At 33.0% G+C, this 16,692-nt stretch overlaps 2 protein-coding genes across 7 annotated transcripts; one reads left to right on the top strand and one right to left on the bottom strand.

The window, feature by feature from the left end:
* Nucleotides 1-190: 190 nt before the first annotated feature.
* On the top strand, nt 191-15,634 carry subdued (anoctamin 1). Of its 5 annotated transcripts, none has more exons than XM_014232375.3 (17): nt 207-499; nt 575-1,277; nt 5,603-5,987; nt 6,067-6,135; nt 6,904-6,975; nt 7,276-7,436; nt 7,507-7,675; nt 7,743-7,863; nt 7,925-8,036; nt 8,123-8,690; nt 8,748-8,951; nt 9,006-9,264; nt 9,339-9,544; nt 9,603-9,775; nt 9,833-9,938; nt 14,271-14,409; nt 14,477-15,634. In XM_014232375.3, exons 1-17 carry the CDS (start codon nt 496-498, stop codon nt 14,533-14,535), a joined length of 3,510 nt encoding a protein of 1,169 aa, XP_014087850.3. In that variant the 5' UTR covers nt 207-495; the 3' UTR covers nt 14,536-15,634. The 5 variants fall into 5 exon arrangements, 4 of the variants coding, with proteins under 4 accessions (XP_014087850.3, XP_014087849.3, XP_069968982.1 ...); XM_070112881.1 differs by lacking the exon at nt 207-499 and adding an exon at nt 3,848-3,926 and having other exon boundaries at nt 1,135-1,277; XM_014232374.3 differs by lacking the exon at nt 6,904-6,975 and having other exon boundaries at nt 209-499.
* Nucleotides 10,082-16,461, bottom strand: LOC106615960 (uncharacterized). 2 transcript variants are annotated; one of them, XM_036377072.2, is made up of 5 exons: nt 16,280-16,461; nt 15,998-16,140; nt 10,679-10,800; nt 10,446-10,608; nt 10,082-10,374 (listed from the first exon to the last, which is right to left on the bottom strand). In XM_036377072.2, the coding sequence occupies exons 2-5, from the start codon at nt 16,005-16,007 to the stop codon at nt 10,244-10,246; spliced, it is 426 nt and encodes a 141-aa protein (XP_036232965.1). In that variant the 5' UTR covers nt 16,008-16,140; nt 16,280-16,461; the 3' UTR covers nt 10,082-10,243. The 2 variants fall into 2 exon arrangements, with proteins under 2 accessions (XP_036232965.1, XP_014087851.1); XM_014232376.3 differs by lacking the exons at nt 15,998-16,140; nt 16,280-16,461 and adding an exon at nt 11,249-11,911.
* Between the last annotated feature and the right edge of the window lie 231 nt (nt 16,462-16,692).

Here is a 16,692-nt window from a genome sequence, read left to right as displayed (position 1 = left end):
ATATATGCTTTTGTATGAGTTCACATAAATTTGTCAATTTTGATATTTTTTAACAAATATTTGCAATCCAACAAAAGCACTCCAGTTTACTTAATACATCCGTGATTTGTTCAAACGTGAAACTTGGTTGTTTCCATTGTATAAATGTACTATAAGCTAATACAATGGTTGTTTCTTTCTCTCATGCAACGTTTAGTATGAGTGAAGAAAAAATGTAAATTAATGCATATGTAGTGAACATTTTTTCAATGTATTAGGACAAGAATGATAGACCTTTTGCCCACCTATTTTGGTTTGGAAGTGATTCTGTTGTTGGGTTTCGCCGTTTCGGTATTATCCATAGTAAATTCACAGATAAATTATCCCTGCTAAATTTAAAGAAATTGTGACACGCTCGGACGTCATGGTAGTATAATTGCGGCAGCTTGAATTGTTTGAAAAAGATTCATGATGATCTGGCATAAATGACATAAATACTATAAGCTATTTGCAAGAATGCGTGCGTTTCAAATGATTATTGTTTTGCTATGCTGCCAAAAGTGCAAAATTATTTGTATATGTATTCTAATTTTAGAAACCGACGAGGAAGATGCAATTGTCAGTGATTCAAATACCCCTGTCAAGCATATACGACCGCAGAAAACGGATGAATCGTATGAATTATATGCGACCAAAACAACAGCATCGTTGGAAACTCCACCAACAACGCCACCTGCTGATACTAGTGATGCTAGCACAAACGCCGATAATCCCAATGTGAGAGAGCGCCAAAAGTTTCACAATATCGAGCATGACTATCACACTTCAGCATATTCGCAATCTGAACCCGACGAAGATTCAAGCTTGGTTTTTTGCAGCGAAGGCGATTTACCGGCAGTCGCGTTTGAGCCACCGTACACAGCGCCTCTTGCACCGTTGCTTACACCAAAAGGGTGGCGGAGAAAACATAGTATTAAAGAAAAAAAGGGCAGTACACGTCGGCCGAAAACTAATATAAAAAGAAAATGCCGATCGCCGGTAACAGCTTCCAAAGATAAATTTAAAAGCTACGACAGCCTCTGTGAGATGTTCTTACAGAATGAGAGATATGCAAATGCATCTGGAGCTGCAGGTAATGATTTTGCAATTGAAGCTTATGCTAAAGATAACGTAAACGGAAGAGGCAAAAGTTACTACTTCGGTAGTAGTGATAATCGTGGTGTTGGTGAATGTGTTGAACTTGATGGCACACAACTACGGAAAAATGAAGAACGTACACACCGAAACTCTGATAAAAGGTGAGACTAATACAGTATATTTGCAACACATTTGTGTATGCAGCTAGTGTGTTGTTTATATTAAATCTCATTTTAAAGTACAAACAAAGAAATAAAATAATGCAAAACAGCTATTTGTGTTAGTTTGACAGGGCTTGCAAATATACCTATCATTATTTTTATACATATGTATATAGTATATTTTTATACTATCGCAACCTGTTGCTACATAGTATAATAGTTTTGTTCACCTAACGGTTGTTTGTATCACCTAAAACTAATCGAGTAAGATATAGGGTTATATATGTATATATAAATGATCAGGATGAAGAGATGATTTGAAATCTGGGTGACTGTCTGTCCGTGCGTCTGTGCAAGCTGTAATTTGAGTAAAAATTGAGATATCTTTATGAAACTTGGTACACATGTTTCTTGGTACCGTAAGACGCTTAGTATTGTAGATGGGCGTAATCGGAAAGTTTCCGCGCCCACAAAACTCCATTAACCAAAAACAAATAAATTGCCATAACTAAGCTCCACAATAAGATACAAGACTGTTATTTGGTAGGGCTTTGGGCTTTGATCCTTGGAAGTTGCGAGAGTATAAAATGTTCGGTTACACCCGAACTTAGAACTTCCTTACTTGTTATATACTACTTATATACATACATTCATACATGCCGAACAAGTATCAGACCGAACAATTTGTTGGATATTGTATCGTTGCCTTGGACATAGATTGCCGAATTTCGCTAAGATATCTATTCAAATAAAAATGTTTTCCATACAAGAACTTGATTTTAATTGTACAGTTTGTATGGAACTTGTTGTTGTTGTAACGGTTATCTAGTCCCCGCTTGGATGATAAGTGATATTTTGGTTGTCGTCGAGGTCATCTAACGGGAGGCAAAAGAAACAGGCTGTTTCGACGGGGTCGGACCATAGGGAAAAGGGTGTTAGATGAGTTGATTTTGTTGGGCATCAAAAGAGGTGGTTAGTATCATGCGGAGCCTCATTGCACGCAGGACATATTTTTGGAACGTCGGGATCTATTCTGGATAAGTATTCAGGTTTCATACTCAGTTTGTTAGTATGGAACCTGCATACCTTAGTGGCATGATATTAGCTGTTCCGACAAATGAGCAGCTTCTTTTAGAGAAAAGGACATGAGCAAACTTTCAAATCTATATCTCAAAAACTGAGGGAATGGTTCGCGTATATACAGACTGACGGACATGACCCAGCTCGTCACCCTGATCGTTTTTATATGTATATTTTATATTTATTTATTTAAACGCCAATCGGCAATATACGTAGATATAATAAAGAATTCAAGTATTATACAAAAGTAGCTAGGGTATATTAGTGTAATATCTGGAAAATATTCAAATAATTGTAAGTTAATATGTAATTCAGACTTGATTTAGATGTACTTCAGACGAGCAGGTGTCTCTTGGTGTTTTCGGTAAAAGCAGCGTATGTTCCTCCATAGAAATCAATTTCACCTTGAAGTGAATTTACTAATTTAGCCAGTCTATTCTGAGGACCATGGATAACATAATTTTTCTTGGATTTCGATGTTTTTAGTAATCTATTTCGCCTCAGGGTAAGACCAGCAGGGGCGAGTTCAAAACTGTTTAGGATCTCATGAGCATCAGTGATGTTATTGACTAATTTGTAGAAAAAGCAGAGGTTAACGACAGAATTTACGCTGCACCTTTTCAACTTTATCGATTGTCGTGTTAGTGTAGGGAGTGAAGCCAGGATTCCGAAATACATACAACGTCATACTGGTTAGCCGCTAATGCTGTTGAGAGTTTTGTACGCAGACCTCTGACGTTCTGGTAGCACAGGTGGACGTAAGATACTTTCTTCTTGCTCGTTGAGCGAACGAAAATTTCTTTTAACGATTCTTGGGACGTTTCCACCAAACTTGGTGGAATACGTAATAGATCCTTTTCAGGGTATAATAAACTTCCTTCTTATTTGTTATCGTCACTATTTGCAAATAACCTATAAATATAAGTAATTTATAAATTCGCAGCGATTCTCAACGCTTACCAAAGAATACCTTTATGCCACATAATTAGTAAATATTCAAACGACCTATTCCAAAAGCAAAAGTAGTTTGAATAGTAAAAACAAAAACGATTTTTACGCTTATTGGGCTAATTTTACTATATGCTTTTAGAAATATTAGAAAATCTAGGAACTTTATACAAGTCTTGTATATATGTGTAAGTAAGGCTGATGATGATCTTAATAAACATACATTTATCATTCATAATGAAAGATTACATTGGAAGTTGTATATTATTCTTAAAAAATTATAATGTTAAAATTCAACAATTGATTTTTCGATGATTAAAAGAAACAGCAAAAGTAATAAAACTTATGCATCTAACAAAACAAACGCATTTCATAGAATTTACAAAACAAAAAAAGATATTATCAAGCGCACAATATTCTGTGCGGTCAGTGAATCTGACGGTGGTCTGACCGCGTGTTACTGTTTCTAATAGTCAATGTTTCCATAAGCTTTTCTACCTATATAATATGACGTCTTGTTACTCTTGCGTACATATTTTTAGATGCTGAAAAAGTGTGTGTGCTTCACTCTTCCGATGAGTGAGGTTGCTCGAGCTGTATGGCGCTATTTTGCGTCCAGAGGTAATTTTAACTTTATCAGTTTATAACGAAACGTCGTGTTTAACAGTAATTTGTGTGAATAAGAATTCATAATTAGATAATTTTTGATATTAGCGGGAAAAACTCTCGGAGTTATTTAATATTCACCGTACAGTGATATATAATGTTAATTTTTTCAAATACACATGTGAACATACATAGTATATGTACATAAATGTATAAATATAAAATCCCTACTCAACGCTAATTGCTGCTTACATAAATACATAACATACATACTTATAACCCACATTTACTGTATTAATCATCAACACTGAGTGCCGTGAATTCTAATTAAAATAAAGTAGAAGTAATTGTAAAGTCGAAAGAGTACCAAACCAAACTTGAGTTCTGCGAATTTTTGCGTTTGTCAACAGTTTTGAACTTTATGAATGTGTGCTGTTTTTTCTTATACTAAGTATTTCCTTAACTATAGCCATTTATATTTCTTTTAAAACTTTAAATGATCTGTTTCGAACAAGTATTGTAGATGTTTATTTATTTGCTATATGTGCTTGCACGCCTCAACTTTTTTCTCTTTTTATTTTGTGTCCATTATTATTTAATGAAAAAAAGACTATTTTCAAGAAAAATGTGTAATTCTTCCTTATATTTTAATAAGTGGTATTTTTACAAACTATATATCAATTTATTATTGTTAAAATACTGTTTAGGCAAAAATAAGTTAGAAATTAAAAAAAAGTTAAGTACGCCAATGAAATTACTGCATTTTTTTGCTAGTTAAATGTTTTATTAAAGTTTTTAATATTGTATCTTGCACTGCCTTTCAGAGTTTGTGATTGAATTTCTTAACTTCTGAATTAATGCCAACAATAATGCAGTAAAAGAAAATACTTTTTAAAGTTCATTGTAGTTATCTGCTTAAAAAATAATAGTTTAGAAAATGCCAACATTCATGTGGGCAGTTATCTCAATACAAATTAGTTTATACCCCCAAAAGTAATAATACTGTTTGGAGGGTTTCGCATGTGAGTGCATGTGTATGAACCTGTTGCATTTTGCATAGTTGAATTTAGTATCACTCGTGAAAGCACTTAAAGTGAAATGCCTGCCATCTTTGTCTATATATTTTACGACGAATATAGGTCACCGCATATGCGTAAATACATATATCTCTTCGTAACTAGGCGTCGTATGGAATAATATAATGATATATCCTTGGCAGGCACAGTTTGGCTGAACACTTTGATATTTAAATGTTATGCGTGCTCAACACAATACATATGTTGTATTAAGAGCGTGTCTAGCCATTTTATATAGAATGAATAGTTGTAATAGAAAATATATATAATATTTGTATGTGCTTTTGTAACTTGGTGAGTGCGTAATGCTCTACAGGAGGACACAACCCCAGTGGGTATATTAAAATTGTGATCACGGCATATTTCGGTGTCTGGCGACGCACCTTGGGTGTTAGAATTTAAAGCATAAAACTCTCTAATGTATAAGCTAAAAATCTTCATAGTGGGAATTTGTGGGCAAAGAGGAGTGTTTGGTTTAGTGTTTGCTTAAGAGAAATGTGCGAACCTTTTAAATTCAATGTTAATACACATAGGTGGTCTGTGGTAGTCTAAACGCTGCCAAATATTCACCGTATCAAAAATCCATTTTAGGCAAAAATAACTATTTCTTTTTAGAAAACTTCAGCACACAACGAGTTTGACCCTCGATGCAGAGACATCGCTACACCGACGCAACAATTTGGCCAAAATTAATCGGCATTTCAGACGTAATAATAGTTCAAAGTTCACAACTCCGTTAGCGCCAATGACTGATGACATTTTAGAAAATAATTTTGTAAATGAAGAACACTGCTGCCCACTAACGAAATACAATGAAACACTTTTTTTTACTGATGGCGTGCGTTCAATTGATTTTGTGCTTGCCTACAAGATGGATCCAGACACAAGCCAAGAAGGGATTAATGCGCATAAGCGGTTCAAATTCGAAGCCAACCTGTTGCAACATGGACTACAGATGGAAGTGGATATTAAGGAGCAGCAGCATATTCATTTTGTGAAAGTAGGTGAAGTAAAAATATATGTTTTACATACATATATAACAGTTGCTGAAAAATTTACAATTGTTATTTGCTCTATAGATACATGCGCCATTGGATGTTTTACGTCGTTATGCCGAAATTTTAAAGCTGCGTATGCCTATGAAGGAGGTAAGACAAAGTTATTTGATTTTATTGATAATCGAAAATGTTGTTTTTTTGTAAGACATAATATCAATTAAATGGGTTTGCGAATACATACATACATATATACATTTGAAATTAAGAAGTACAGCATTGTGAAAATATTTTGATAAAATAATAATTGTAACTTAATGCTGTACAGTTTTAAACCCTTTCCTTGCAGATGCTATGCGTTGTAAGTAACTCAAGTTCGATAGCTTGAAGTGTGTGTCGGCTATTAATTATAACATAATAAAATATAATTTAAAGCATATTTAATCGGTATATTATAAAGCTTTTAAATTATTTTTCTTTAAATTTAACATACATATGCTTTATGGTATAAAATAAAAAGCAATTTCATATAAATTATTGGTTATTAATTACATATTTTAAAAATTATCTATCAATATTTGAATATATGTATTTCGTATGAACTTTTTTACTTTATAAAATTTTGTTCTTTTTCATTTTCAGCAAATATATGTAGAATTTAGATATTCTTACTGTGTAGGTAAAAAAAAAACTGAAAGTCTTGTTGATCCCAATGTAGTTCACCAACTTTAGAGCCCTTTTTTTTCACTACATAAATTTATATTTTTATATATGCTGTACCATATATGTAAATACATATTATCTATATATATGGACATATATGCTGTTTATATAGATAATAACCTCTTCACATATATTTTAAACATTTACTAAATCATTCCGCACACAACCTAATTTATTTTTAATGCACTACTATTGCAGGATCTTTGTAGTACCACAGTTTACAGCAAATACAGTCGTTTGCTACATGCAGCGCAATATCTCTCACGAAAGGTCTGAATTACATACGTACATACGAAAAAATTTTGCATTTAATTTAAAAATAAACGCATCTTACTACTAGCTATTACTTTCAAACCATTCACCTGCTTTTGCTCACTTCAGCTATTTCGTATTAAATATATAGTATATAAAACAGGCTTAAAATTATTACAAATTTTTCTAAGAACCCAAGTTTTTGTATTTTTTAAATATTGTGGCTTCGTTTTGCTGCTTAATTGAACTTAGTTCTGCTGTACTAATCGTATACAGTTAGCTTGGAGATAAATTAAATATTATGAATTATATTTACAGATACCGGGCATGTCTGCAGTGAATCGTTCAACTCGAAGCGCCTTCTCTAGTCTCAAAAGTCTTGTGCAATTCTTTCTTCGTCACATCTTTGTGGATGAACGGTATTTCCCTCGTCGTGCGTATCGCTTCACCGCCATCTACAGTCGTGATAAAGAGTATTTGTGAGTTGGAAATGTTTTTTTTTCATTTAATGGTATTTTGTTTTTATTATTTAAATTTTTTTTAATACAGATTCGATATACATAATCGTTGTTTTTTTACAAATGCAGTGCGCTCGCGTATTGTGCAGTTCATATTGGATCGGCAATATTTTGAGAATCCCGACAAGGATCCGCGAGCGTTCGGTATTGATCGCATGGTAGAATCGAATGTGTATTGCGCTGCTTATCCGCTGCATGATGTGAGTGTTAATTAAATCAAACTCTGACAAAAGTCGATAGCATTTATATATATTTTCCTAATTTCAGGGCGAAATCACAGAGAAGGGTACAATGCGCGAAGCTCTTTATACAAACTGGGCCTCCGTTAAGAAGTGGTATCGTTACCAGCCGCTTGATTATGTAAAGGAATATTTTGGCGTTAAAATTGGTATATTTTATATTTTCAACATACAATTAATCGCCACTTACTTATTTAGGTTTTTTTTAAGGTCTGTATTTTGCTTGGTTGGGCTTTTACACCTACATGCTGTTGCTTGCCTCGCTGATTGGTATTATTTGTTTTGTGTATTCATTGATAACATTAAAGGATTATGTGCCAGTGTATGTAATTTTTACCGGAACTAATTTTCACTACAACTGCCCTAAAATTTTAATTCAATTTAAATTTTTTACATATCCACACACAGTCAAGACGTTTGCTCCAATGAGCATACTAATAACCTCACTATGTGTCCCCTTTGTGATCGATGCGATTTCTGGTATCTCAAGGAGACATGTTTTTATGCCAAAATTACCTACCTCTTTGACAATCCTAGTACTGTGTTCTTTGCTGTCTTCATGTCCTTTTGGGCTACACTTTTTTTGGAGTTATGGAAACGTTATTCGGCGGAGATTACGCATCGTTGGGATTTAACTGGCTTCGATGTGCACGAGGAGCACCCTCGTCCCGAGTATCTGTCGCGTTTGGGACATGTGAAAAATACTCGTACGCGTATTGATTACGTTACGAATATACAAGAACCAGTAGTGCCCTTTTGGCGTATGAAATTTCCTGCCACTATTCTAAGCGTTTCGGTTGTTTTTCTGTTGATTCTTTTGGCTTTCGTTGCGCTTGTTGCGGTAGTAGTGTATCGCATGTCTATGCTGGGCACTTTCAAACTGAATTCTAGTACGATGACTACTTCGAGTGCTATCATGTTGGCTACAGCTTCTGCAGCGTTTGTCAACTTATGTCTGTTATATCTGCTGAACTATGTAAGTCATGAAATTCATAAAATCTAACAATTAGCTAATTCTAACTTTTTTTATCAGATGTACACACAACTCGCTGAGTATCTGACTGAGCTGGAAATGTGGCGCACACAAACACAATTCGACGATTCTTTGACACTGAAGATTTATTTATTGCAGTTTGTAAATTATTATGCATCCATCTTTTATATAGCATTTTTTAAAGGAAAATTCGTAGGACATCCAGGAAAATACAACACAATATTTGATTATCGACAAGAAGAGGTAATTTTTGTACTAAGTTTCATTATCTAATGTCCAACAATATGCCCATTGTAGTGTTCCTCCGGTGGTTGTTTGACTGAGCTCTGTATTCAGCTGGCAATCATAATGATTGGAAAACAAGCATTTAACACCATACTGGAAGTAATAATGCCAAAGATTTGGCGAAAAATCATGGCCATACAAGTTGGTCTCTCGCGTTTGTTCAACAGTAAGACTCATGATATGAATAAGGAGAAAGTGGAACGTTATTTGCGCGACTTAAAATTACTTGATTGGGGTCCACGCAGTTTATTTCCGGAGTACTTGGAAATGGGTAAATGTAGCTGGTTTTCGTGCACAATGGTTGTTTTAACAAAACATGACCTAATATTGTGTTTACACTTGAAGTTTTACAGTATGGTTTCGTTACATTATTTGTGGCCGCTTTTCCTTTGGCACCTTTCTTTGCGTTACTTAACAATATTTTCGAAATGCGTTTGGATGCGAAAAAATTGCTGGCCAACCACAGGCGTCCCGTTTCACAGCGTGTGCGTGATATTGGTGTTTGGTATCGGATATTGGACAGCATAGGCAAGCTGAGTGTGATTAGTAATGTGAGTGAAAATGAAATGAATGTTTTTTTTTTCTACTCCTAATTGTTGACTACTACAGGGCTTCATTATTGCCTTTACATCTGACTTCATACCTCGCCTAGTTTATCGTGCAAGTTCTGAGGGTCATACGCTTGCTGGCTATTTGAATTTTACCTTATCCGAATATAATATAACGGAATCTGAAAATTTGCGAAGTTTAGCTGGTGATGATTCATATATAAGAACGTGCTTGTAAGTCCTTTCAAATAATAAAATATTTTTATAATCTACATAATTATTTTCTCTTAGTTATGCTGATTTTCGAGAACCACCAAATTCGCCTCGAAAATATTATTTAACAAGTACATTTTATGTCATACTCGCTTGTCGATTGGCTTTCGTTGTGGTATTTGAGGTGAGTTGAAATAAACAAAAATATTGGGGATAAGTGAATTTGAGGAAAAATTATCCACAATATTGAATGAAAGAGTTAAAATGACACTGACCTGAAGTAAATTTCTCGCCCAATCCTTGATTCCAACTCTCGTTTAAACTGTTTCATAAGAGCACTGTTTTATTTATTTTGGAAGTTTTACATATTATATATTAAAATTTTTAAATTTTCTTGTTAAATAAATGCATTATTCAATAAACAAAACGCTCATAACCAAATTGTTGTTTAATGGTGCTACTAAAATTCGCCATGGATTCAAGCCAAATTTAAACTTTAACATGCTGATAGAGTCCAGCTGCTTCCACAATACTCTCCTGTAATGTACGATTCTCACTGACCGTTGCCTTGAGCAATTTGTATAGTGCAAAGATCCCGAATAAAGAGAGCGCATTGAAGACTGTTAAGGAAAAAATGAAAATATGAGTGCGTATAAGTTTGTGCAGGTATTTTTAATTTCATTTATTTCACCCATAAATACGCCAAAAATCACACTATGCACTATACGCCGATCCAATGCGATTTCCTCTTCGAATTCATTCATTTTAATTTCCATGAATACAAATACGGCTATCTCAATGCCAATCGAAATCGTGGTGTTAATGAGCCAGGGAGCAATGCAAACAAGACGTTGCTGCAATAATGCAAACGGATTCATTTGGTTTCTGATACTTTTTGTAGTAATTATTTCGTAATTGTTTTACCTTTCTTATACCATCCATGAGTATAGAAGCAACAACTAAATTAATCAACGATTTTACCCAAATAGTAACAGCCAGTACCATATAGAAAGCATTGGAGAAGTTATGTACGAGTACATAATCAACTGTAAAGTAGAATTTTGCAAAAGTTACTGTGTAATATTAGTCGTTATAAAAATAATCACTCAACATTTTTTATTTTAAATGCCTTTGGTGATTTTTGGAAAATTTGAAAACTTTGAAAATAATTTGAATTTTGAAAAATCCTTTAAGGGAGATATTTTGAATATCTAATCTATCAAAATATGAACAAAATTTTTTTTCTAATTTCTAGAATACAATACCAGTTATTTCGAAACCAAAAATTTGCCCAAATTCAGAAAATTAATTTTTCAGTCCGATCAATTACAGAAACATTTGAACTTTTGAGTTCGGAATCAAGATATAGTTTTACTTGTCAATAGTTCTATAGAAAGGAAAGCTTACTGGAAATATATTTTTATGTAAATTAAATGTATTAGCACAAATGTTAGATTAATAATAGTTTTTTTTCTGAATTTCTAAAAAACTTACCAACTATTGCAATGAAATTACTTAAAGGACTCAATATTTTCACATCGTCCTGCGGCCAATATGACACATACACATAGTCGGTCCACAGATAGTAGGAGCAGAGTGCTAGCGTGCACAACCCTACGATGATATCAAAGCCGGCAACAACAATGCCAAATGAACGTAAACTGAAACAATTGAAACGTTTCATTGTGGACGGGCACGATGGTAGTGTTAGTAGCGCTGGTGTTGCTGCACTTTCTTCTAAGTCCGGCGCAAAAGTATACGAATGTATCTCAAAAAGCGATTTGAGAAAATCCACTTTAATTTTTTAAAAAATTTTAATATTATTCCATTCAAATTTTCTTATAATATTTCTTGCATTTGACGCGTTGCTGACGCTTTGGCGTTTACAATTGCACTGAATTAAAGTATTCCCATTGTATTTGCCAAGACATCAAGACGTATGACTCTGTGGCAGACGGCTAATTTTATTTAGTTTAGTGGGCTTGCTGCATGCCACTTGTCGTTTTGCATTGTTAAGTGATTAGCGACCATACGTGGCGTCAGGGCTACATATACAGTGAAAGTGCTAAAGTTGAATGATCTGACACACTTCCAAACAGAGCTACTTAAGAGCCGTTGCCATTAGGAAGGCGGGTACAGTGGCGAATTTCATGCAACACGTGCGAAATGGCTGCATAAATCAAGTTTAAATTATGTATTTCATGATGCTTTTTCTTTTAAATAGTTTTGAATAAAATTTCGACTGAGTTTTTTAAAGATTTTAGTATATTGTATATAGTACTGATTTGTATAGAAATTTGTCTATTTTTATAGAAATATAGTAAAAGTCTGTAAAAATTTCCGAACTGGAAAATTATTATCATTTAATTTATTTTGTATAACTATAATTTATTTAAAACAAAATAATATTTTATTATAAAAAATATTTGTTACACATAGTCGTTCCCCCTTTACTCGTATTTGTAACTGTGCCCACCAGGCGGTGGCCTTAATAACTTTTGAAGGCAAAATTAAAGCTGCTATTAAACAACAACACTTTTAAGCAAACAAAATTTACAACAATCAATTTATTTTACAAATAATTAATTGTCATATTTCTATCAATTCGATTCGGACTCGTTAACGATCAGTAACCCCTTAACTCTAACCACGCTCTTCTTTAATGAATTTAAATGCATTCCTATGTCATCATACTTAGCACATGACCCCATTTTTCGCTGTGAACACCGAGAATGAGGTAAAAATTTTGGTTTAAAGAGTACTTTCTTTGTAACATTGAATTTATATTTATTTGTTCAACAAAAAATAAGATAAACCATCCATTTTAGGTGTTGAAAAAATCGTATATTAACCCTTTTAGTGCCAGGGAAATTAGTGCCATTTGAAAATTAAAAAAAAAACAAAGGTATAAACGTTTGTAAATGAAATGAATTTGAGATCTCTTGTAGAAAACGTATATGCACATACAAACAGTCATCTGTTCATCATAATTGTATATGGGCCAATTATTATAAAGTATATACTTTGTATTTCCAATATATATTTTGTAACAAGATAACCAATATTACATATTACATAACATAAACATAACTTGAAGGTACGGTGTTTATGTTAGATTCCGGTACCTCCAAGCGACAGAAAAAACGTCGTCAACAAAGAGTTCAAACAAAAAAATATTTTTTTAAAATTATTTTGTGATGAAATAAGATCATTTATAACGCATTACAAATTTATTTTGAGATAGAGTTCTCCCGCAATGCAAATAGTAAAGCGCTACAAGGCGCGGACCGATAAATCGGCTCTAGCACTTCTCGCCAGTGCAACAAAGGGTTAAAAAATGATGCGTAAGAATTCAACATACATTATTCGACGAATCAGTCAATGAATTAAAATCTTTCTTGATATCTTATTGACTTAAGTATATTACTACATTTTGTTTGGTCCGATACATTTATATGAAAATCAACCAAACAATTTAAGGTAATGTGGAAAGTCGTAAATCACTTATAATAATATTGGGGCTAGGGAAAGGTCTGGACTCCAGAACATGTTTCCACGCTATTTTAATGAGATAATTCACACATCGACCGATACTTTGAGTATAAAGTCTGCTAGAATTATGAAAATCATTATAAGTAGTATAAAGAAGTTAGGGTAGAACTGCTTTCACACATTTTCGGTATTAAACTATACTATATAAAATATATTACCGAATTTTCCTAATTTTCACAAGGGCGCATTATTACTATGAAGCTATTCTCTCTGAATTTCATTAGTATATCCACTGATTGGCCGATATTTTTGGTATAATGTCAGACATAGGCACTGATATTCACATATTCGGTACCTGGGACTTGAAAATTTATGAGTTTAAGAAATGGGATGCCTTATATTGTGGATTATATTCAAACAAAGTTCCTATGTCTTCATTAAATAGTGCTTGATTTGCGTACTGTAAAGTGAAATAATCAGATAGAATTTAAAATTGTGTTATCTGAAAAGTAGGTGTGTATGTAGTTCACACTGTAACATAGAAATGTGAAAGTGATGTTATACACTTTGTAAAAAATTGTAAATCGCAGATGTCATTCCATACTTCGAAGACTTGTACAAAATTAATTTGCGGCACTTTAACAGTTTTCTATTAACGGCATTTTGTGGGCCAATCTTCAATATCAACTTCTTTAGTGCTCCATGAAACATATGTACCAAATTCCATAAACTTTTTCATATCTCAATTTTTACTTAAGTTACCGCTTGCACGTACAGACGAACGAACTGACACGCAGACATCGGGAGTTCAACTCATCTGACCTCGTCATCCTTATTATTTTGATATACAGGACTCTATATCTATCTCGATTAGTTTATTCGATTGGATCAAACGCTCTGGATTGTCCAGTAGATCCTATGTGCTTCCATTAGCACTATCAATCATTACAATACCATATTTCTCTCTACTGTGTTGAGCTCTCTTATATACTATTTTGCTATACTTTGTTTAATTTCTTTACAGAACTTCGTTGCGCTTGTTATGATTTTGGTACGTTGGTGCATACCCGATATGAGCGTTGAGTTGCGCGACCAGATACGACGTGAAGTTTATCTCACTAATGAAATAATTATTGCCAAGGAAGCTGAGCGGGCACGATTGGGTGAGTTGTTGTAAAAATATATCGGAAAATTGTTTGAGTAGTAAAATATTGTTTAACGTAATTACAGGGTTGGATAGACGTAGCTGTTCCGTCTGTGGACATGACTATCGTACAGACACAATGTGAAATACACAAAAAATTTTCATCGCAAGAGAATCTCTCTATGGTTAGAAAAAAAGTCACAAAAATTACTGCGTGAAAATAAATTCTATTTTTAATATAAATATTCAAATATGATTAATGCTGGATTTTTGTCAATTTTGCCACTTTGATTAAAACTGACTTTAGTATTTAGTAACGAGTAATCTCCAAAATTAAGAAACGCTGCTATGAAAGCGTTCTAGATCTATGTTAAATCATATGCCTATAAAATCTCATATAATTATCCATATACGTATTTACTTGGACTCTTTGCAACTGCAAATGTTTTGTTAGTAGGCGTTGAATATTTTTTATTTTGCTTGAGCTATTCTTAATTTTTTATTTGCATCTTGTTAGTTATTACTAAAGTTTCATATTCTCAGAATATTTTCATATGCTCAGGTGCTTGTTCTCAAAATAATAAAGTGTGCAAATAATAATTGTTAAAAACTCACTGTTAGAAGTATTTAATACAATGGTGTTAAGTAAGAAAAATAAGTCATTATGTTGCAAATTGTTTATTTGCTTTAGAATTGCAACTTATAAATATGTGTTCTTGAAAAAGTTATTCTTATAGTTTGGCTCTAGAAACAAAAAATATATTTTCTTATATTGTAACCTATTTTTGAAACTGGTAATAGTTTTCGAAAAATAAGCCTGAATTTGAAATATGTTCCTAATATAGTTAAAACATATAATGTGATATTTATTTACAAGAATTCACAAAATCTCTATTCAAATATTTAACTGAGACTGTGGTTGGAAATGAATGGGGTTAATTGAAAATCAAAAGCTCAGATAAATACATATGTATATAGCATCAAATATATAATGAAAACTATCAATATTTTCAATTACTGTATGCAACGTACTTTAGTTAATTTTGTATTTTAATAGTTTACTGCAAAATTCAAATATTATTTTTTCACCTAAATTAAAGGGTGAATGTTTTGTTTAACTAGATTTGCTACTACTGACTTAATTATTTATACTTAAATTTTAATCACCAAATTTAAATATTTTGTGATAAATTAGATAATATTTATATTGAAATAAAATTCGTTGAATGAAGGCATGAAATTGATGAGTTTTTGTTTCATTTCTCAAACTTGTTCGACGGAGCTCAAGCTGACTTTAATTTGCTTTTAAAAGTTGATTTAAACTTTTTCAAAAACGACAACATATTCTAAAAGATTGCAAAATTATAAAATAATAATTTTTGTAAAAACTTTCAGTGAATCACCCAAATTAGCTAAAAAATTTTACTTTAGTTTAATAACTGAAGCAATTTGGTTTGTTGGGTAAATGCTCAGAGTAAAAAAAAGCTGCAAGCAATTCCAAATATAATATATGTATGTAAGTGTCGGAATTCTTGAGAGCAACAACCATAAGTGACAACTACATTTCACTGCTCAGAAAATTGCTCAATTTCCGTTTCTTTACTTACATGCAGGCATTAACTTGTCATAAGCGCCGGTAAAAATACATAAATCCTTAATAAACAACGTTTTGTTGTTGATGTTGTTGATGACGCTGTAGACTTGCCGTAAACCCCCTTTAATTATTCTATATGTTTGAGTTCATTGTCACCTACGAAAGAAAAAATAGGTTTATACTGTTGTTGTTTTTTGTTGGCAGTATTAATGGCGAATTGACGCCATCGTCTAGCGCATGCTGTGCAATATAATGACGTCAACAACTTTAGGTTGTGATGTTCATATGTATGTACCATGTTCTCTGTAGTGCTGTTGTAGTGGTTGTCACAAATATTGAGAGCTCGCCGCGTTTCACTCTCTGTCTTTTGTGCCTTCATACGGTCGGTATTTTTGGTTTGTCGAATTTCGATAGCGTAGCTTCTTGACCGCACGCTTTTCTATAATCATTTGTTGTCAATTCTTTGGGGTTAAAAACGTTTAACTGGCTGTCAATTCGTACACACATGAATTCCGAGTTTAGCCATTGTCGCATTTCGTCAATTGTCACAATCCATTATTTTAATGCTCTTATTAAATGGTTATTATGAATATAAATACATATTCTCACACACTCTTCCAATATAACCCAGTGGCAAGTGGATTTTACGAATTCTTTCAGCTTGTAAATGAGTGATAGTATATCCACTATATGTATGTATGTATATCT

Source organism: Bactrocera oleae, chromosome 2, assembly GCF_042242935.1.
Source record: "Bactrocera oleae isolate idBacOlea1 chromosome 2, idBacOlea1, whole genome shotgun sequence".
In the NCBI taxonomy this organism is placed as follows: domain Eukaryota; kingdom Metazoa; phylum Arthropoda; class Insecta; order Diptera; family Tephritidae; genus Bactrocera; species Bactrocera oleae.
The sequence above is the reverse complement of the archived record's forward strand: the minus strand, read 5'-3'. Positions and strand labels throughout refer to the sequence as shown.

What these genes read in the sequence shown, in the direction of transcription:
- subdued (XM_014232375.3), top strand. An exon ending in AGCATATTCATTTTGTGAAA is followed by an intron (nt 5,988 to 6,066) that starts GTAGGTGAAGTA and finishes TTTGCTCTATAG; the next exon opens with ATACATGCGCCATTGGATGT. An exon ending in AGTCGTGATAAAGAGTATTT is followed by an intron (nt 7,437 to 7,506) that starts GTGAGTTGGAAA and finishes TTTTTAATACAG; the next exon opens with ATTCGATATACATAATCGTT.
- LOC106615960 (XM_014232376.3), bottom strand. Translation starts at nt 11,438, where the DNA reads ATGAAACGTTTCAATTGTTTCAGTTTACGTTCATTTGGCATTGTTGTT. An exon ending in TCATGGATGGTATAAGAAAG is followed by an intron (nt 10,609 to 10,678) that starts GTAAAACAATTA and finishes GCATTATTGCAG; the next exon opens with CAACGTCTTGTTTGCATTGC. An exon ending in GATTTTTGGCGTATTTATGG is followed by an intron (nt 10,375 to 10,445) that starts GTGAAATAAATG and finishes TTTCCTTAACAG; the next exon opens with TCTTCAATGCGCTCTCTTTA.